General features: G+C 50.5%; 1 protein-coding gene across 6 annotated transcripts in view; it reads right to left on the bottom strand.

Moving 5' to 3' along the window:
• The window catches only part of CCDC30 (coiled-coil domain containing 30), a 137635-nt gene that overhangs the window by 836 nt on the left and 118487 nt on the right, over positions 1-18312 (bottom strand). For 4 of the 6 annotated variants that reach the window (XM_037881282.2, XM_043531647.1, XM_043531648.1 and 1 more), the window contains 4 exons: positions 17704-17845; positions 15652-15788; positions 15136-15250; positions 13667-13734 (listed from right to left, as the gene is read on the bottom strand). In XM_037881282.2, the coding sequence (XP_037737210.1) occupies positions 13667-13734; positions 15136-15250; positions 15652-15788; positions 17704-17845 (462 nt within the window). Of the gene's footprint in view, positions 1-13666; positions 13735-14636; positions 14694-15135; positions 15251-15651; positions 15789-17703; positions 17846-18312 lie in introns of those variants that run through there. The other 2 variants (XM_037881283.1, XM_037881284.1) reach the window with 2 other exon arrangements.

Genomic DNA, 18312 nt, shown 5'->3' with positions numbered 1-18312 from the left:
TGGAAAACTTCATTTGGGAGAAAAGTCAGTAAAATGTGCTTAAACTTGTGTTCAGAAATGTCCATTGCTGTTGCATATTTACAGTGCAGTGCTGATAATACCTGTCAAGTTGCTTTATTCTTACACTGTCTTGCACAGAATATGTTTGCTAATGTTTATGGCAAAACCCCTGAGTAACCTAAGTCAATGTGCAGCTGCCCTGCGACCCCAGCCCTGCTAACCAGCAGAAGCAAAACTTTCTCTTCCCACTCAGTCCCATATCACCTTGATCAACATGGGCAGGGCACCAAGTTCTGGGTCTCCACACCTCACTCAATCCTCATGCCTCCCCAAATCACCTAGTTTCCCCCATAACCCACTGTCCCCCAACTCAACTTGAGGCAAGCCCCAAGCCACCCAGCTCTCTAGATGGCTGCTCCCCCATAACTGTGATAGACTCGTATTTCTCTCGCTCCCTTGGCTCCTCCTAACCCACAGTGCCTCCAAGGCTCCCCACATAAGTACACCCCTACAAGCTCCTGTGACCCAATGGCTCCCACCATGATTATTCCAACCCCTCTATCCCCTCACTGCTCCCAACCTAAAGAGACTTAGAGACTCCGTTTTTCTCTGAGGAGCCCCCAGACTCCACAGTGCAAACATTGCCGAACTCCTGGCTCTCTGATGGCACCCCAGCACTCTGTGCCCCTTCCTCAGTAAACCAACAGCTCTTTATTGTTATTAATTACGTGTATTCCAGTGGCACCTGGAGGACCCAACCAAGGAGCAAGGCCCATTGTGATAGGTCCTTTACACACACAATGGAAAGCTCCAAAGGGCTTACAATCAAAGTAAAGGAGGCAGCAGCTAGCAGAGGATGGTTTAGCCACTCGACCACACCTATAACCCTCTTAAAATTCAATTCCTCCTTAAACACCCCTTCTTCACATGACCCCTGCTCCCCGTTAGCCCTGGGAGTCTTTGAGGGAGGGCTGTAGCCAGAACCCAATTTCAAATTTTGGGCAGGCCAATGGCCCACGATCCTCCAGGTTAGGTACCAGGATCTTCAGGAGAAGGTCACTGCCCTTCCCATACCTACAGGGGCATGGCCTGTTATGCAAACTAAGCTGGCAAAGCACTAGCCCTATCTTTTATAACAAGGCCTTGGGGGAAGCCCTCCCCCAATGGGCAGGGTTTCTCTGTGTGTATGAGTAGCCCCACCAAACAGGGGTGGAGTGGGGCTTCCCCTTAGCATGGGAGAAACCCTGCCCATTGTAGGAGGGGCTTCCAAAGACCCAGCGACCATAAGACATGTATTAGAGACCTGGATGCTGGGGGACAAGCATGGGAATCCCTTTGGAAGGGTTTCTTAGTCCCTCTGTCTCCTAGGGCACGGGCAGAGGGCTTTTTTTGAAGTATCATTGCAAACAGTTTTGCAAATTATGAAGTCCCCTGAAGAAGAGTTGTGAGAATGGGACTAATGGTTATTATGATCTACTGACAGGACAGACAGCTTAAGGAATTGTGGGAAAAGGCCTAAAATCTTCTAATGAAGAAGAACCCAAGCAGGCTGGGATTTTGTTGAAATTTATTCCGAAAGCTCTGTTTTGTGGTTGTCTTTCAGACTGTTTAGGAAATGACACTTAGCACTACAGGAGAAGGTTCTCTCCCATGTATGGTTATGGAGACATTAAGCCCGAGATCATGAAAAAGAAAAAACAGTTACTCACCTCTGTAACTGTTGTTCTTTGAGATGTGTTGCTCATATCCATTCCAATTAGGTGTGCACGCTCTGTGTGCATGGCCGTCGGAGGATTTTTTTACCCTAGCAACACCCGGTGGGTTGGCTTTGGAGCCCCCTGGAGTGGCACCTTCATGGCGCTCGATATATATCCCAGCCGACCCATCACCCCCTCAGTTCCTTCTTGCCGGCTGCTCCGACAGAGGGGAAGGGGGGCGGGTTTGGAATGGATATGAGCAACGCATCTCGAAGAACAACAGTTACAAAGGTGAGTAACTGTTTTTTCTTTGAGTGCTTGCTCATATCGATTCCAATTAGGTGACTCCCAAGCCTTACCTAGGCGGTGGGGTCGGAGTGGAGCAACCTGAATTGTAGGACCACTCTACCAAACGCCGCATCATCTCTTGCTTGTCGGATGATGGCATAGTGCGAAGCAAAAGTGTGTACTGAGGAACAAGTTGTGGCTCTGCAGATCTCCTGGATCGGCACTTGGACCAGAAAAGCCACTGACGAGGGCAAGCGCAGATGAAGACGTGATCTATGAAAAGATCCGCTGAGAAGAGACCGGGAGGCCTTTGATCTGGTCCGCCATCTCAGCGAAGAGCTATGTCAAGTTCCTGAACTGCTTCGTACACACGATGTAGGAGGCAAGGGCCCTATGGACATCGAGGGAGTGCAGCCGCTGTTCCTGGCGACTGGCATACGGGTTTGGATAAAAAACTGGAAGAAAAATGTCCTGGCTGATATGGAAGGCAGATACCACCTTGGGAAGAAAGGCTAGGTGGGGCCGAAGCTGCACTTTATCTTCATGGAAGATTGTGTAGGGTGGTTCCAAGGTAAGCACTCTGAGCTCGGAGACACGCTACGCCGATGTGATAGCGACATGGAAAGCCATTTTCCAGGCGAGGTAGAGGAGGGAGCAGCTGGCCAGCGGGTCAAACGGGAACCCCATGAGTTGGGAGAGGACCAGGTTAAGGTCCCATGTGGGGACTGGCTGTCAAACCTGTGGGTAGAGACGGTCCAGGCCCTTGAGGAACCTGCCAACCATGGGATTGGCAAAGACTGAGCGACCATTTGCGCCTGAGTGAAAAGCCGAGATGGCCACAAGGTGACCTCTGACAGAGGATGCCGCCAGGCCCTACTGTTTTAGGCTCAGGAGATACTCCAAAATGAGAGGCATGGACGCCTGGAGAGGGGGCGTGTTGCGCTGAGCGCACCAGCATGAAAACCGCTTCCACTTAGCCGTATACGTGACTTGAGTGGAGGGCTTCCTGCTGCCCATCAGCACTTGCTGTACCGAATCTGAACAGACACGTTCTGAAGGGTTTAGCCAAGCAGCATCCATGCCGTGAGGTGGAGAGATCGCAGGTCGGGATGGCAGAGGCGACCGTGACCCGGAGTAATCAGGTCGGGAAGAAGAGGCAATGGGACTGGAGCATCCACAGAGAGCTCCAATAGCACAGTGAACCAGAGCTGTCTGGGCCACGCTGGAGCCTCCAGAATCACTCGTGCCCTGTCCCTGGGCACTTTGAGCAAGACCCTGTGCACAAGGGGGAACAGGGGAAAGGTGTAAAATAGTCAACTCATCCACAGGAGCAAGAAGGCATCTGTGAGAGAGCCCGGGGAACGGCCTTGGAGGGAGCAGAAAGCCGGGCATTTCCGATTGCTGCGGGAGGCAAACAGGTTGACCTGGGGAAACCCTCACCTTTGGAAGATGGGGTGGATGACATCTGGTCGGAGTGACCACCGTGGGAGCGGAAGGACCTGCTTAGGTGGTCCGCCAGCGTGTTCTGGACCCCAGGGAGAAAGGACACCACCAGGTGAATGGAGTGGGCTATGCAGAATTCCCACAGTCGAACTGCCTCCTGAGAGAGGGGGGAGGAACGGCCCCACCCTTGTTTGTTGATGTAGAACATGGCCGTGGTGTTGTCTGTGAGGACCACCACACAAGGACTGTGCAGCCGCTCCTGGAAGGCTTGTCAGGCAAGGCGTACTGCCATCAGTTCCTGTACGTTGATATGAAGGGAGAGCACGGAAGGGGGCCATAGGCCCTGCGTCTGAATGTCCCCAAGGTGGGCGCCCCATCCCAGGGTGACGCATCCATGATAAGGGACAAGGAGGGCTGTGGGCTGTGAAAAGGGACTCCTTCGCATATCACCAGGGGATCCAGCCCCCAGTGGAGGGAGGCCAGGATCCGCTCCGGGACGGTGACCACCAAGTTCAGGCTGTCTTGACCTGGGCGATAGACTGATGCCAGCCTGGCTTGTAAGGGGCGGAGTTGAAGTCTGGCATGCCTAGTCATGTATGTGCAGGAAGCCATGTGTCCGAGAAGACTCAAGCACCTTCTTGCCGATGAGGTTGGGAAGCTCTGAAGGCTCCGGACAAGGGCCACTATAGCCTGGAAACGAGCGTCCGGCAGGAACATAAGAATATAAGAATGGCCACACTGGGTCAGACCAAAGGTCCATCCAGCCCAGTATCCTGTCTGCCGACAGTGGCCAATGCCAGGTGCCCCAGAGGGAGTGAACCTAACAGGTAATGATCTAGTGATCTCTCTCCTGCCATCCGTCTCCACCCTCTGACAAACAGAGGCGAGGGACACCATTCCTTACCCATCCTGGCTAATAGCCATTAATGGAATTAACATTCATGAATTTATCCAGTTCTCTTTTAAACCTGTTATAGTTGTAGCCTTCACAATCTCCTCAGGCCAGGAGTTCCACAGGTTGACTGTGCGCTGAGTGAAGAAGAACTTCCTTTTATTTGTGTTAAACCTGCTACCCATTAATTTCATTTGGTTGCTCCTACTTCTTATATTATGGGAACACATAAATAACTTTTCCTTATTCCCTTTCTCCACACCACTCATGATTTTATATACCTCTATCATATCCCCCCTCAGTCTCCTCTTTTCCTAGCTGAAAAGTCCTAGCATCTTTAATCTCTCCTCATATGGGACCATGGATTTATATAAGGGCAATAAGATATTCTCTGTCTTATTCTCTATCCCTTTTTTAAAGATTCCTAACATCCCGTTTGCTTTTTTGACTGCTGCTGCACACTGCGTGGATGTCTTCAGAGAACTATCCACGATGAATCCAAGAACTTTCTCCTGATTAGTTGAAGCTAAATTACCCCCCATCATATTGTACGTATAGTGGGGTTATTTTTTCTAGTGTGCATTACTTTACATTTATCAAAATTAAATTTCATTTGCCTTTTTGTCGCCCAATCACTTAGTTTTGTGATATCTTTTTGAAGTTTTTCACAGTCTGCTTTGGTCTTAACTATCTTGAGCAGTTTAGTATCAACTGCAAATGCCACCTCGCTGTTTACCCCTTTCTCCAGATCATTTATGAATCGGTTGAATAGAATTGGTCCTAGGACTGACCCTTGGGGAACACCACTAGTTACCTCTCTCCATTCTGAAAATTTACCATTTATTCCTATCCTTTGTTCCCTGTCTTTTAACCAGTTCTCAATCCATGAAAGGATCTTCCCTCTTATCCCATGACAACTTAATTCACGTAAGAGCCTTTGGTGAGGGACCTTGTCTAAGGCTTTCTGGAAATCTAAGTACACTATGTCCACTGGATCCCCCTCGTCCACATGTTTGTTGACCCTCTCAAAGAACTCTAATCGATTAGTAAGACATGATCTCCCTTTACAGAAACCATGTTGACTTTTCCGCAACAATTTATGTTCTTCTATGTGTCTGACAATTTTATTCTTTACTATTGTTTCAACTAATTTGCCCGGTACTGACGTTAGACTTACTGGTCTGTAATTGCTAGGATCATCCCTAGAGCCCTTCTTAAATGTTACATTAGCTATCTTCCAGGCATTGGGTACAGAAGCTGATTTAAAGGACAGGTTACAAACCATCATTAATAGTTCCTCATTTTCACATCTGAGTTCTTTCAGAACTCTTGGGTGAATGCCATCTGGTCCCGGTGACTTGCTACTGTTAAGTGTCTCAATTAATTCCAAAACCTCCTCTGGTGACACTTGGATCTGTGACAATTCCTCAGATTTGTCACCTACAAAAGATGGCTCAGGTTTGGGAATCTCCCTAACATCCTCAGCCGTGAAGACTGAAGCAAAGAATTAATTTAGTTTCTCTGCAATGACTTTTTCGTCTTTAGGTGCTCCTTTTGTATCGCGATCGTCCAGTGGTCTCACTGGTTGTTCAGCAGGCTTCCTGCTTCTGATGTACTTAAAAAACATTTTGTTATTACCTTTTGAGTTTTTGGCTAGTTGGTCTTCAAACTCCTTTTTGGCTTTTCTTATTACATTTTTACCTTTTATTTGGCAGTGTTTATGCTCCTTTCTATTTACCTCACTAGGATTTGACTTCCACTTTCTAAAAGATGCCTTTTTATCTCTCACTGCTTCTTTTACGTGGTTGTTAAGCCACGGTGGCTCTTTTTTAGTTCTTTTACTGTGTTTTTTAATTTGGGGTATACATTTAAGTTGGGCCGCTATTATGGTGTCTTTGAAAAGTGTCCATGCAGCTTGCAGGGATTTCACTCTAGTCACTGTACCTTTTAATTTCTGTTTAACTAAGCTCCTCATTTTTGCATAATTCCCCTTTCTGAAATTAAATACCACAGTGTTGGGCTGTTGAGGTGTTCTTCCCACCACAGGAATGTTAAATGTTATTATATTATGGTCACTATTTCCAAGCAGTCCTGTTATAGTTACCTCTTGGACCAGATCCTGCGCTCTACTTTGGACTAGATGGAGAGTTGCCTCTCCCCTTGTGGGTTCCTGTACCAGCTGCTCCCTTAGCATTTCATCATCACTATCACTGTCCTGGGCAGGTGATCGATAATAGATCGCTACTGTTACATTCATATTAGAACATGGAATTACTATCTATAGAGATTCTGTGGAACATGTGGATTCATTTAAGATTTTTATTTCATTTGATTCTACATTTTCTTTCACATATAGTGCCACTCCCCGCCCCCCACGTACGACCTGTTCTGTCCTTCCAATATATTTTGTTCCCTGGAATGATTGTGCCCCATTTATTGTCCTCATTCCACCAGGTTTCTGTGATGCCTATTATGTCAATATCCTCCTTTAACACGAGGCACTCTAGTTCACCCATCTTATTATTTAGACATCTACTATTTGTGTACAAGCACTTTAAAAACTTGTCACTATTTGTCTGCCCTTTTCTGACGTGTCAGATTCTTTATGTGAATGTTTCTCGTCTGATCTGGCCCATACTTTGTCCTCTTTCCTCCTCTCCTCCTGACTAAAACCTGGAGAATCTCTATCACTAGACTCTCCTCTAAGAGAAGTCTCTGTCCGATCCACGTGTGCCTCTGCAGCGATCGGCTTTCCCCATCTCTTAGTTTAAAAACTGCTCTGCAACCTTTTAAATGTTTAATGCCAGCAGCTTGGATCCTTCCTGTATAGGCTGCCCCTATCCCCAAAGTTTCCCCAGTTCCTAACAAATCTAAACCCTCCTCTCTACACCATCGTCTCATCCACACATTGAGACTCTGAAGCTCTGCCTGCCCACCTGGCCCTGCACGTGGAACTGGAAGCATTTCTGAGAATGCCACCATGGAGGTCCTGGATTTCAGTCTCTTTCCTAGCAGCCTAAATTTGACCTCCAGGACGTCTCTCCTATCCTTCCCTACGTCATTGGTACCTACATGTACCACGACCACTGGCTCCTCTCTAGCACTACACACAAGTCTATCTAGATGCCTCAAGAGATCCACAACCTTCACACCAGGCAGGCAAGTCACCATACGGTTCTCCCTGTCATCACAAACCCAGCTATCTATGTTTCTAATGATCGAATCTCCCATTACTAACACCTGCCTTTTCCTAATGACTGGAGTTCCCTACCCCGGAGAGGTAACCTAAGTGTGAGAGGATACCCCAACATCATCTGGAAGGAGGGTCCCAACTATGGGAAGGTTTCTCTCTGTTCCGGTTGACTGCTTGTAATGGGGCGGCGGCCCCATCCCCATGCCAGATTGGGCTACAGCAGGCTAGAGCAGCTGCACAAGGCGGCAGCCAATCAGGGAGGGCCTGTTAGAGAGCCAATCAGGGCTGAGCAGGAGGCAGTCAATCAGGGCCAGGCTAGGCCCTATATAAAGGCTGCCCAGGCAAGACGCAGTCAGTCTCTCTCAGACCTTCAAAGGGGAAGGTCTGTCTCCTGAGCGAGGAGACCAGCACCTGGGACACCACAGTGCTGGGCAGGCTTGGGGGAGCAGAAGGGAACTCCAGCCCGGTACCTGCCAGACTGCAGGCCCTGATGGAAGGGCCCACAAGGTGCAAAGGGGCCAAAGGGGAGCGAAGGAGGGCAGGGAGGCTGCTGCCAGAGGGTCCCTGGGCCGGGACCCAGAGTAGGGGGTGGGCCTGGGTCCCCCCCTTCCCCCTTGTATTACACCCGGCCGTTAGAAGTGGCCATAGCGGACTGCACCCGATCCCTGACAGAAGGGGTTAGACTTTGGGGGTGTGGTTGGCCACTGTGGCTGGGGCGAAGCAGAAAGACTGCTGTTAACCCCCCTGGAAGGGGGTGAGGGTGGACTAGGGGGCACTGCCAGAGGGCAGTGTCCTGAAGAGGACACCGCGAGAAGGGAGCAGCGCAGGTCCAGACGCCAACACAGGGCGAGAGATGGACGGGACACCACCAGCAGAGGGTGCTCCACATGGACTGAACTAATTCCCAGAGGTACCAACAGGAGGCGCTGTGGTGGTGAGTCCCAACTCCGTCACACTGCTCTCCTCTGGGCCTTTCTTCTCCTTAACAGCGCAGGGGCTGTCTGACCAGAGGTGGGACAAATCTACAGTGTCCTGGAAAGCCTCATCAACACACCTCTCTGCCTCCCTTAGCTCCTCCAGTTCTGCCACCCTGGTCTCCAAAGCCTGCACACGGTCTCTGAGGGCCAGGAGCTCCTTGCACCAAATGCACACATACACCACCCATCCACAGGGCAGGTAATCATACATGCTACACTGAGCGCAATAAACTGGATAGCCACCACTCTGCTGCTGGGCTTCTGCCTGCATTTTCTCCTACCGTTACCTAGGTTAATGATAGGGTTTTTGTTTAAATCAAGAAGTTTTGATTATAGTTTAGTTTAAAGGTTTTAAAGAATGGCAAATGTATCTTGCCCCCTTCCCAACTCCCTCTCGAAACTCCCTGTTAATGGCCCCTGTTTGCAAAGCTCCCTGGTCGCTTGCTCACTGCTTTATAAAGCCCTGGCCTCCTTGATAACCCCGCCCCCTGACTAAGGCTCAGCCAATGAACAGAGGCTTCTAGATTTCAAACCTTGTTTAGAAGCTCACAGCTTCCAACTGCCGGCTCATGCCTGCATGGAGTCCAGAACCGCCCCGATTCGGTTGCCACTTTGAGAAGGAGACGTAACCGACTAAACGTGTCCAGGACCAAGCGGAAGTGGGAATGCACCTGTTCTCTGATGCGCCCCTGGATAAGCCAGTCGTCGAGGTAAGGTATACCTGCATCCGCCATCGACCAAGGAAGGCCGCCACGACTGCCATACATTTAGTGAACATTCGGGGGGGCAGAGGGAGGCAGACCGAAGGGGAGGGCCATGAACTGATAGCGTTCGCAATTGACCACAAAGTGGAGGAAGTGTCTGTCTGTTGGATGAATCGCTATGTGGAAATACACATCCTTCATGTCGAGGGTGGTGTACCAGTCTCCAGGATCCAGGGAAGGTATAATGGTGCCCAAGGAGACCATGCGGAACTTCAACTTTACCATGAACTTGTTGAGTCCACGCAGGTCCAGAATGGGCCAAAGCCTGCCCTTTGCCTCGGGGATTAGGAAATATCGGGAGTAGAACCCCCTGCCCCTTAGCTCCCACGGAACCTCCTCGATCGCCCCAATGGCGAGGAGCGTCTGAACCTTCTGAATAAGGAGTTGCTCATGAGAAGGGTCCCTGACGAGGGACAGGGAAGGAGGGTGGGGAGGAAGAAAATTGGAGAGAGTATCCCCCTTCCACCATGCGGAGGACCCAGTGGTCTGTGGTTATGTGAGACCAAGCACAGTGGAAATAGGATAAACGATTCAAGAAAGGTGGGGTAGGACCCTGAACGAGGTCCAATACATCGCCCTCGGGCGTCTCTTCAAAAGGCCTGTTTTGAGCCCGATGAGGGCTTGGACGGGCCCTGGCCTTGTCCAGACTGGTGGTTGGAGGGCTTCCTCCTGTCATAACACCCCTGCCTCCTACAGAAATCCTGCCTCGGCCAAGGAAGAGGATAGGAGCCTTGTTGCGGCTGCTGGGGTTTGAAGGATTTCCGCTGGGTAGCAGGTATGCGCATGCCCGGGGACTTCATTATTGCCCTTGAGTCCTTAAGGCTTTGTAGCCTTGAATCTGTCTTTTCCAAAAACAGGCCCTCTCCATCAAAGGGGAGGTCCTGCAGTGTTTGCTGAAGTTCCGGTGGCAGGCCGGAGGCTTGCAGCCCGGAGATAGGCCTCACTGCGATCCCTGAGGACGAAATAAATGCGGTGGAGTCAGCAGCGTCCAGCGAGGCCTCCAGCGAGGTCCGTGCCACTGTTTTGCCCTCTTCCACTAAAGCCTCAAACTCCTCTCTGGACTCAGTACGGAGTTCCAGGAGTTAAAATTGTAACGGCTCAGGAGCGCCTGCTGATTAGCGATCCTGAGCTGAAGTCTCCCCGAGGAATAAACTTTGCGCCCAAACAAATCAAGGAGCTTGGCATCCTTTGATTTGGGCCTGCTGGCCATGCCATTCTTTTTCGTTCACTGATGCCACCACAAGCGAAGAGGGCTGTGGGTGTGTGAACAGATAATCCTATCCCTTCGAGGGGACAAAGCAGCCGCACAGCCAGGTGGAGGGAACAGGGGGAGCGATCCAGAAAAAAAGGTGCCACCCGCTGCGGCGCGTTTACTCACCCGGCGGCGCTCCGGGTCTTCGGCGGCGGGACCTTCAGTGCCACCGAAGACACCCGGAGTGAGTGGGGGTGGCCGCCGGGGGAGTAAAAGCGCCGCAGCGGGTGGCACCTTTTTTTCTGGATCGCTCCCCCTGTTCCCTCCACAGGGGAAAATTTAAAAGGCACCAAGACATTGACGAGGCGCCACTTGTGCTCAGAGGGGGAGCGGCCACTGTCCCGCTCCCCCCCAGCTGCGCCACTGGGACAAAGTATTTCCGCTCCACTCCCTTAGCAGTCGGAGGAATGGATGCAGGTGTTTGCCAGATTGTTCTGGCGGTGGTTTGGGTGGTCCGAATAAGGGGTAGGGCCACCCTTGATGGAGCTTCGGCAGACAGAATATCTACCACAGGGTCCTCCACCTCTACCACCTCCTCTGCCTGCAGGTTCATATTCTGCACCACCCTGTGCAGGAGGTCTTGGTGGGCATGGAGGTCTATCGGAGGGGGACCCGAGACTGCAGTGCCTGCCACCGCCTCGTCGGGGAGGAGGAGGCCACGGGGGAGAAGAGGGTCATCTAGGGCCTCTTGCGGAGCTGGGCCCAGCTGTCCTGTGTCAGCAACCTCAGTGCCCGGACCAGGAACTGGTGTCAGAGGAGGTCTTGAAGCGGGGAGAGAAGCTGCCACAGTCTCCATGCCCCCTGGCGGTAGCCTCTGGCACTTGTGGCTCGGATGGGGCTGATAGAGAAGCCCCAGAAGGAGCACCCTGGGCCTGGTGGTATGCCCAGGGCGTCCAGAACAGCCATTGAGTGGGCCCTTGAGTGGGACCCTGCTCCTGCTCCTGCCAATGCCCAGCCCCTGACTCCAGATGGCTACGGTCCAAATGGCGGCATTCCAAGAAACGTGACCCCGCCTCTGATCCCGAAGAATGAGAAGTGGAATGTGAGGGCCATGGTGGTGCTGAGCGGATCTGCGCCGAGGCACGCTGATGAGGCGATTGGGAGTGGTGTCGCAACGCTGGGGGGCAGTGCCGGGACCTGGACCGGTACCTGGAACAGCACCTGGATCTGGACCTGGGCCAAGATGATGACCGGCGTCGAGAGCAGTCTCGGGTCCGGGATCTGCTCCTGGATGGCAACCGGCGGGCAGACCGGTGGCGTGACCGGGACCAGTGCCGGGAGTCGGAGCAGTGCTGCAAGTACAACTGGCGCTGCGAGGGAAAGTGGTGCCGGGACTGTGAGTGGCATCGGGAGTGGGAAAAGTGCCAAGAACGGGATTGGTGCTGCGGCTTGAGCAACGGTGCTGAGGGGTTGATTAGGGCCAGCCGCACGTACAGGCACCGGTGCCTTGGCATGAGGCTGAGGGGATGCCGATGCCTTCATGGCAATAAGATCCCTTGCAGCCGCAAAGGTATCCGGGGTGGACGGCAACTGGACCTCAACCACGCTCTGTGTCGGGGAGTCCAGGGGCACCGGACTCAACGGTTCTCCCCTGGGGGCCGGAGTCAATGGTGCCGAAGCCGTAGGTTGTGCCCCTAGATGCTCCCCTGCGGGATGCGTCTCCGCAGGTGGTTCCAGGGAAGCTGGAGGTGGGTCAGCCTCTTCCAGCTTCCGGTGCCGCTTCTGGCCAGGAGAATGGGAGCATCGGCTGGGCCGATGATGTTGGTTGCGGTGCCGGGGAGCGTCGGTGCCGCAGGTCTCTGTCAGAGTCCAACCGCGGTGCAAGTCCTACTGCTACCGCCAGGGCGCTGCACACCGAGGTGCTCAGTGCCAGATCTTGGAGCACCACAGGAGGCTGAGAGCTAAGAGCCGCCTCCATGAGGAGCTGCTTTAAACAGAAGTCCCACTCCTTCTTAGTCCAGGGACTAAACCCTTTACAGATCCTGCACTTCTCTGGTTGATGAGACTCCCCCAGACACTTCATGGGGGTCGCCCGTTGGCATGGGATTAGAGCAGGAACCGCAGGGCTTTAATCCCGGAGCCTTGGGCATGAGCCCAAGAGAAAAATCGGGGAGGAGGGGAAAGACCCCCCAACCCCACTAACACTAACAACTATAACTATCTAACTATAACTATTAACTAAACTATGAGGTGTATGCTAGGGAGCGTGGAGAGCAGTGAAGCAGGACTCCACAGTTCCAATGACTGTCATGGGCAGTAAGAAGGAACTGAGGAGGCACTGGGTCGGCTGGAGTATATATCGAGCGCCATGAAGATGCCACTCCAGGGGGCTCCACAGCTAACCCATCAGATGTTGCTAGGGTAAAAAATTCTCCAATGGCCATGCACACAGCGCACGCACACCTAATTGGAATTGATATGAGCAAGCACTCGAAGAAGAACCCTAAGTTTTAGCACCACCTGTGGGACACAAGAGTAACAGTGAAATAACTGGTTTCAGAGTAGCAGCCGTGTTAGTCTGTATTCACAAAAAGAAAAGGAGGACTTGTGGCACCTTAGAGACTAACAAATTTATTTGAGCATAAGCTTTCGTGAGCTACAGCTCACTTCATCGGATGCAACAGAATCCAGTGACATTAATTTGCACCATGTACTCCTGAGCTTGGCGAAGAAAACTATAACAACTGAGGAATGTTATCAATCAGTATTACACTTAGTGATTTAAATGTGAGCTTAGATGGCCCAGACCAGCTGTCTTCTGGTTTCATTCAAATTATTTTATTATCTATTATAGTATCTCTTAAAAAGAGCTGTGCATGCATGGGCCAAGGGATAAAGATTCTGAAACTCCACTGTGTATGTAGCTGACAGTGCATCTTTAGTCTTGTACGATTACGTTATTACTTAAACTACCACCCATAGATCATGTGGAGCTGGAAAATGTATTTCTGGAGTTTTACTTCTGTGTACCATGTGCTTTTATATAATTGTTTTATTACTGTTTTTTCCCCACAGCATGACTAAAACACATCTCCAAATAAAAGAAAGGGTGGAGCACGTGTTTGGAAAACAAGAATTCACAGCTTTCTTCTCCCCATACACTGACAAGTCTCACTGTTAGTAAGTAGACACACTGCCTGTATGTTTTTACTTATAATACCTTGTGTTTGGACGTGGCAACATCTTACTTAGCAGCTGGCATTCAGAGAAGCCAATGCTCCTGATGTCCTAGAAAGAGAACCAGAAAAATAAACAACACATCCAAGGTAGGAAGGATGCTCTAGGCAATCAATGCTTGCAAGTGCGTCATTCGCAAACTAGAGAGAAAAAGAAGGTTTTAATATAACATTTATAGAGAGAACACGAGGAATCACAGACACAGAGAAGTCCAAAGAGATGAAACACCTCAAGGGGACATATGTTTTGTGTGTGTCGGTGGGGTGTGAGGGATGTTATTTATAGGATGGGTTTTTTCCTAACAACAACAGTTCAATGCAAGGGAATGAGCCAGAGGTGGGCAAACTACGGCCTGCAGGCCACATCTGGCCTGCAGGACCGTCCTGCCCGGCCCTTGAGCTTCCGTCTGGGGAGACTAGCCTCTGGTCCCTCCCCTGCTGTCCCTCCTCCCCCGCAACCTCAGCTCGCCATGCTGCCTGCACTCTGGGCAGCGGGGCTGCGAGCACCCCGCCCTGACGTAGCTATGCTGGCAAAACCTCCAATGGAGGCACTACTGTGCCAACTTCTGTCAACCTGGCTAACCGTCTGGGGAGGTGGTGTAGCTGTGTCGGCAGGAAAACTCTTCTATCAGCCTGTTCTGCATCTACATTAGGGGGCTATGCTGATACAGGCTCTATAGTGTAGACATGGCTCAGATATATTGAGGCCCTTAGGCTGTGATTTTCAAAGGTCTCTAAGGGAGTTAAGCACTCAATTCCTATTTAATTTAAACTTTGAAAATCCCAGTCAAATAAATGGCTTGATTCTCAGAGGTCCTGAGTCCATGCAATGGGAAATGGGAGTGCTCAGCACCTTTGCAAATCAGAACATCTCTTGAGGTGCCAAGGTAGGGATTGAGGCTCCCATGTTTGACACTTTGGGGTCATTTGTGTAAAATACCTAAAATTACCCACTTTTAAAAAAGTTTTCCTGGTTCCCGACCTTACACGTCACTGGGATATTTTTAATGACTGAAAAACAAAAAAGAACAAAGGTAAGAAAAAGTGATACCTTTGTCACGATGACAGATGGCCTAATAACACAACAGACGCGGGCACTGGCTGTCTCAGCAGACTGGAAATGAACCACAAAGCCTTGCACATCTAGGCCACTGTCTCCAATTCAGCTAATCAAGAGTGACATTACCAGCCAATCTCTGGGGGTGTCATTTATGAAATGAGTTGGTGGGACTCAGTCCAATGCCTAGGGAACTGGGCCACTAACAATACACCTCCCCTTCTGGCAGTGGGTACTACTCCCTTTTGAAAGTCTGGTCCTGTACGGACATATGTACCAAAAATTCCTGTGGAGTCTAGAAGAGGTCCTTCCAGGTTAAAGCTGAGGTACATTGGTAGGAACTAGGGAGAAATTCCTCAGATGTGCCCATTTTTGGAGAAAAGCAGCACATCTCACCTCTAAGCTGTGGGTGTGGATGTTCCTCAGAGTGCGCTCCAGAATGCCAACCTGACCGGAAAGCTGCAGGGTGCTTTCCTGGAGTCGCTTGTTTTCTTCATCCAGGAACTGCACTCTGAGAAGGTCACACAGAAAGGGCACAGTTTATTTTCTGCACATGAATCTTCACCCTAACCATTTTCTGTTTTCAAAGGGGCATTTCCTCTCAATCTCTCTGCTGAGAAACTCAAACAACCCTTTAAACCCTTCAAACATATTGCCCCTGCAGTTTTACACCGAGTCACGTTCCATGCAGCACCAGAGGCAGGGCCATTTCAAAGCAGCTATTCCCGTGTAGTGGCCTGAGTACATCCTTTAGGCATGAAGAGCAGCTGCCTGCCTCATCACTGCGCTGCCCTAGTTGTATCCATGCACAGAACGAGGATTTCATTGGAGTGACGCTGCACAGAATGGGAGAAAAGGGCTAACTTTGAACTCTGGCCCAGGAGCGCTCTCTGTAACAGCATTAATGGCTACCTGTTCTGGATTGTGGAAATGATCCATTTGTTGTTCCGTTCAACTTCTTCCTGTTCATTAAGCTGCTGTAAGAGTTCTCTTTTCTCTTGGAGCAAATTCTCGTTCTCCGTGGTTATCTGTCTGATCAATGCATGTTCCTGTGGTTAAGAAAACAGGATGAAACAATAAGCTTTGATATAGCACTTTTCATCCACAGATCTCAAAGTGCTGTGTAAAGGAAGTCACCATCCGGGGCCTGATTATAAAATATGTATTGTCTTTGATGTTATGTGGCCTGGGAAGGGCTGTGTACTCGCACCTGTCCAATGGCATTTCAGATGGACAGGTGGAAAGAATGTTTGACACCATAAGAAGCAGGCGTGAGACAATCCCACTCATGTCCCAGTCATAGAGTTCTCCCCAAGGCACCTGTGTTTTTGCAGAAAAGGGCAAATTAATTCAGAAAACCTCAGTCTCAGTAAGTAATACTGGGTATTCCAGGAACTTCTACTGGGGCCAGGCAACAGTGAGTTACTGGGCAGCACCAGTCACAGTAAAATCACCACTGCCCTCCTCTGGTAGGCCCACCACAAGGGAAGGGTTCTCTGCACATGGGCAGTTTGGGTTTGTTAAATATTAGGGAATTGCATTTCCTTAAAATAAAGGATTTCTAATACACAAAATACATCAGTTAATGCGACAGGCCAAATCTGTTCCTGGTGCAACCGCAATGTGCTCAGTGGAGACAGGAACACCAGAAACTAGGGTGACCCTGTATGTTAAGAGAATTTGTAAATGGAACCTCATCTGAGGTATGTTTCCTAAGGTGGGCACCTCAGGCTAACTGAAGGCACAAGAGGCACCCCAGAGGAGCAGGTAGGAGGGGGAAGAGAAAGCTGCTCAGCCTACATCTGTCCCACCTCACTAAAACAATCCTTAGAAATCACTCACCCCTACTCCTGCAGCAGCCCCTCATGTGCTCAGCCGTGCATGGGGCTGCAAGCTTTGGCTGATGCTCTGCTCTTGCGGCACTATACTCAACTGAAAGAGTGCATGCAGCCCTGCCCAACTGAGCCCTCTCAAGCCGCACTTGGCCTGCTGGGGAAATGGGCAACAGGGAAGAATTCTAAAGCACAAAAAAAGAATAAAGGGAGAATAGAGACAGAAAAGATGGAGAAAAACAGTGGAAAGAAAGCTAGATGATGGCAACTGTAGTAGGGTATGGCATGATACGGTAGGGGTCACCAACCTGCCAAGCCACTGACTGGGGCTCCTCCAAAACCAGACAGGGAACCACTGATCTATGGTACCCAGGAAGCCTCTGTCTCCTTGGAACCTAAGCACTGAGAGATGCTTGTCTCTCTCCATTGTTCAGGCTTACACAAGCGTAGCTTGATTAGCCTGATTTTCACCTCCCCGACTTTATCCACACTGAACCGATCTGTCTGACGTTTCGTGTTGGATTGTATGCCTGCGTAGCGCTTTTCTGGAAAGTTTGAGGCAAATGCAGCAGCAAAGAGCTTGGAAGGCAGGAGCAGGGCTTAATTTGTGCCCCTGGCACCTCTCAGCTTGGCAGGTCATAGTCCCGGCACCTCTGGGCCTGCCATGTCAGTTATGGATGTAAAGAAATTGCTTGAACCCTGGCACCTATTTCATTACAAGTTAAGCACTGGGCTGGGTGGTTCAAACACGAGGTGATTTCACTTCCCAAACACTGTCCTTTTGTGGGCTCATCATAACGTCGAACAAGCTTGGTCTAGACAATCCCTTTGTGTGAACCTGTTTGCCTTGGTGAGGACTGGAGCCTTTGTCTAGTTCGGGGAGGGCTAGTTATTCACAGAGGCTTATATGGTATTGGCTCTGCTGAGCTCTTAGCTGCCCATGCTGGCTCCCAGATTCCTGAACCGCACATGAGCACAATGCCTGACATGAGCTAAGCCTCCATCTGAACAGCTGGGCCATGCAAAGTTCCTAAGGCATGGATGCCAGTGACCCTGCTAGGGCAGCTTCCGTTTTGGGACCCTCCTGGAGCAGCGGCCCCCCAGTGGAAATCTCTGTCATCTGCTTCCTCACCTTTCCCGTCTGGCTCCTGGACAGCACAATTTCACTTTCAAGCTGTTTAATCCTCACATCTCTTTGCTTCACTTCATGAACAAATGTCTCCTTGGCTCTGCGGAGCTTGGCTTTATGGCGGAGTTGCCGCTCATTGTGTTTCCTGAGAAGGTAGATATGTAAATAGCAGCCTATTAAAATGCTTGACTGCTTTTTTACACGAAGAACAATACACTAGATGCCTAGCACTTGCTCAGATTGCCACATGGAATCTGTACGATCCTAGGAGGGGTGAGAGGAAGAAGAATAGTACCCAGGCAGAACAATAGAGCCAGTGGATCTGCTGTGGGGTCGATGTATCCAGTCCAAATATTGAGTGACCAGCCTAACTGACTGATACTGTCGTTTCTCTGAAATGGTTCCAGGTTCCCCCATTCTGGTAAAAAAAGCCAGCCTTTGAATGTGCCCCAGAAACGGTATCAACCTCTGGGCCCAGTTCAGAGCCCTCTGATCTCTGTTAGCACCGACAGAAGCCTGCTGGCCTCGGGAACCGCACCCTAAGGTGGGGTGCATGATTGCTGAGAGATGAGCACACAAACTTTTCATCTTCCTATTGGCCACGAATCCAAA

The sequence above is a fragment of the Chelonia mydas genome, chromosome 18, assembly GCF_015237465.2.
Source record: "Chelonia mydas isolate rCheMyd1 chromosome 18, rCheMyd1.pri.v2, whole genome shotgun sequence".
In the NCBI taxonomy this organism is placed as follows: Eukaryota; Metazoa; Chordata; order Testudines; family Cheloniidae; genus Chelonia; species Chelonia mydas.
Note: the sequence above shows the minus strand (reverse complement) of the source record. Positions and strands in the feature narration are given on the sequence as shown.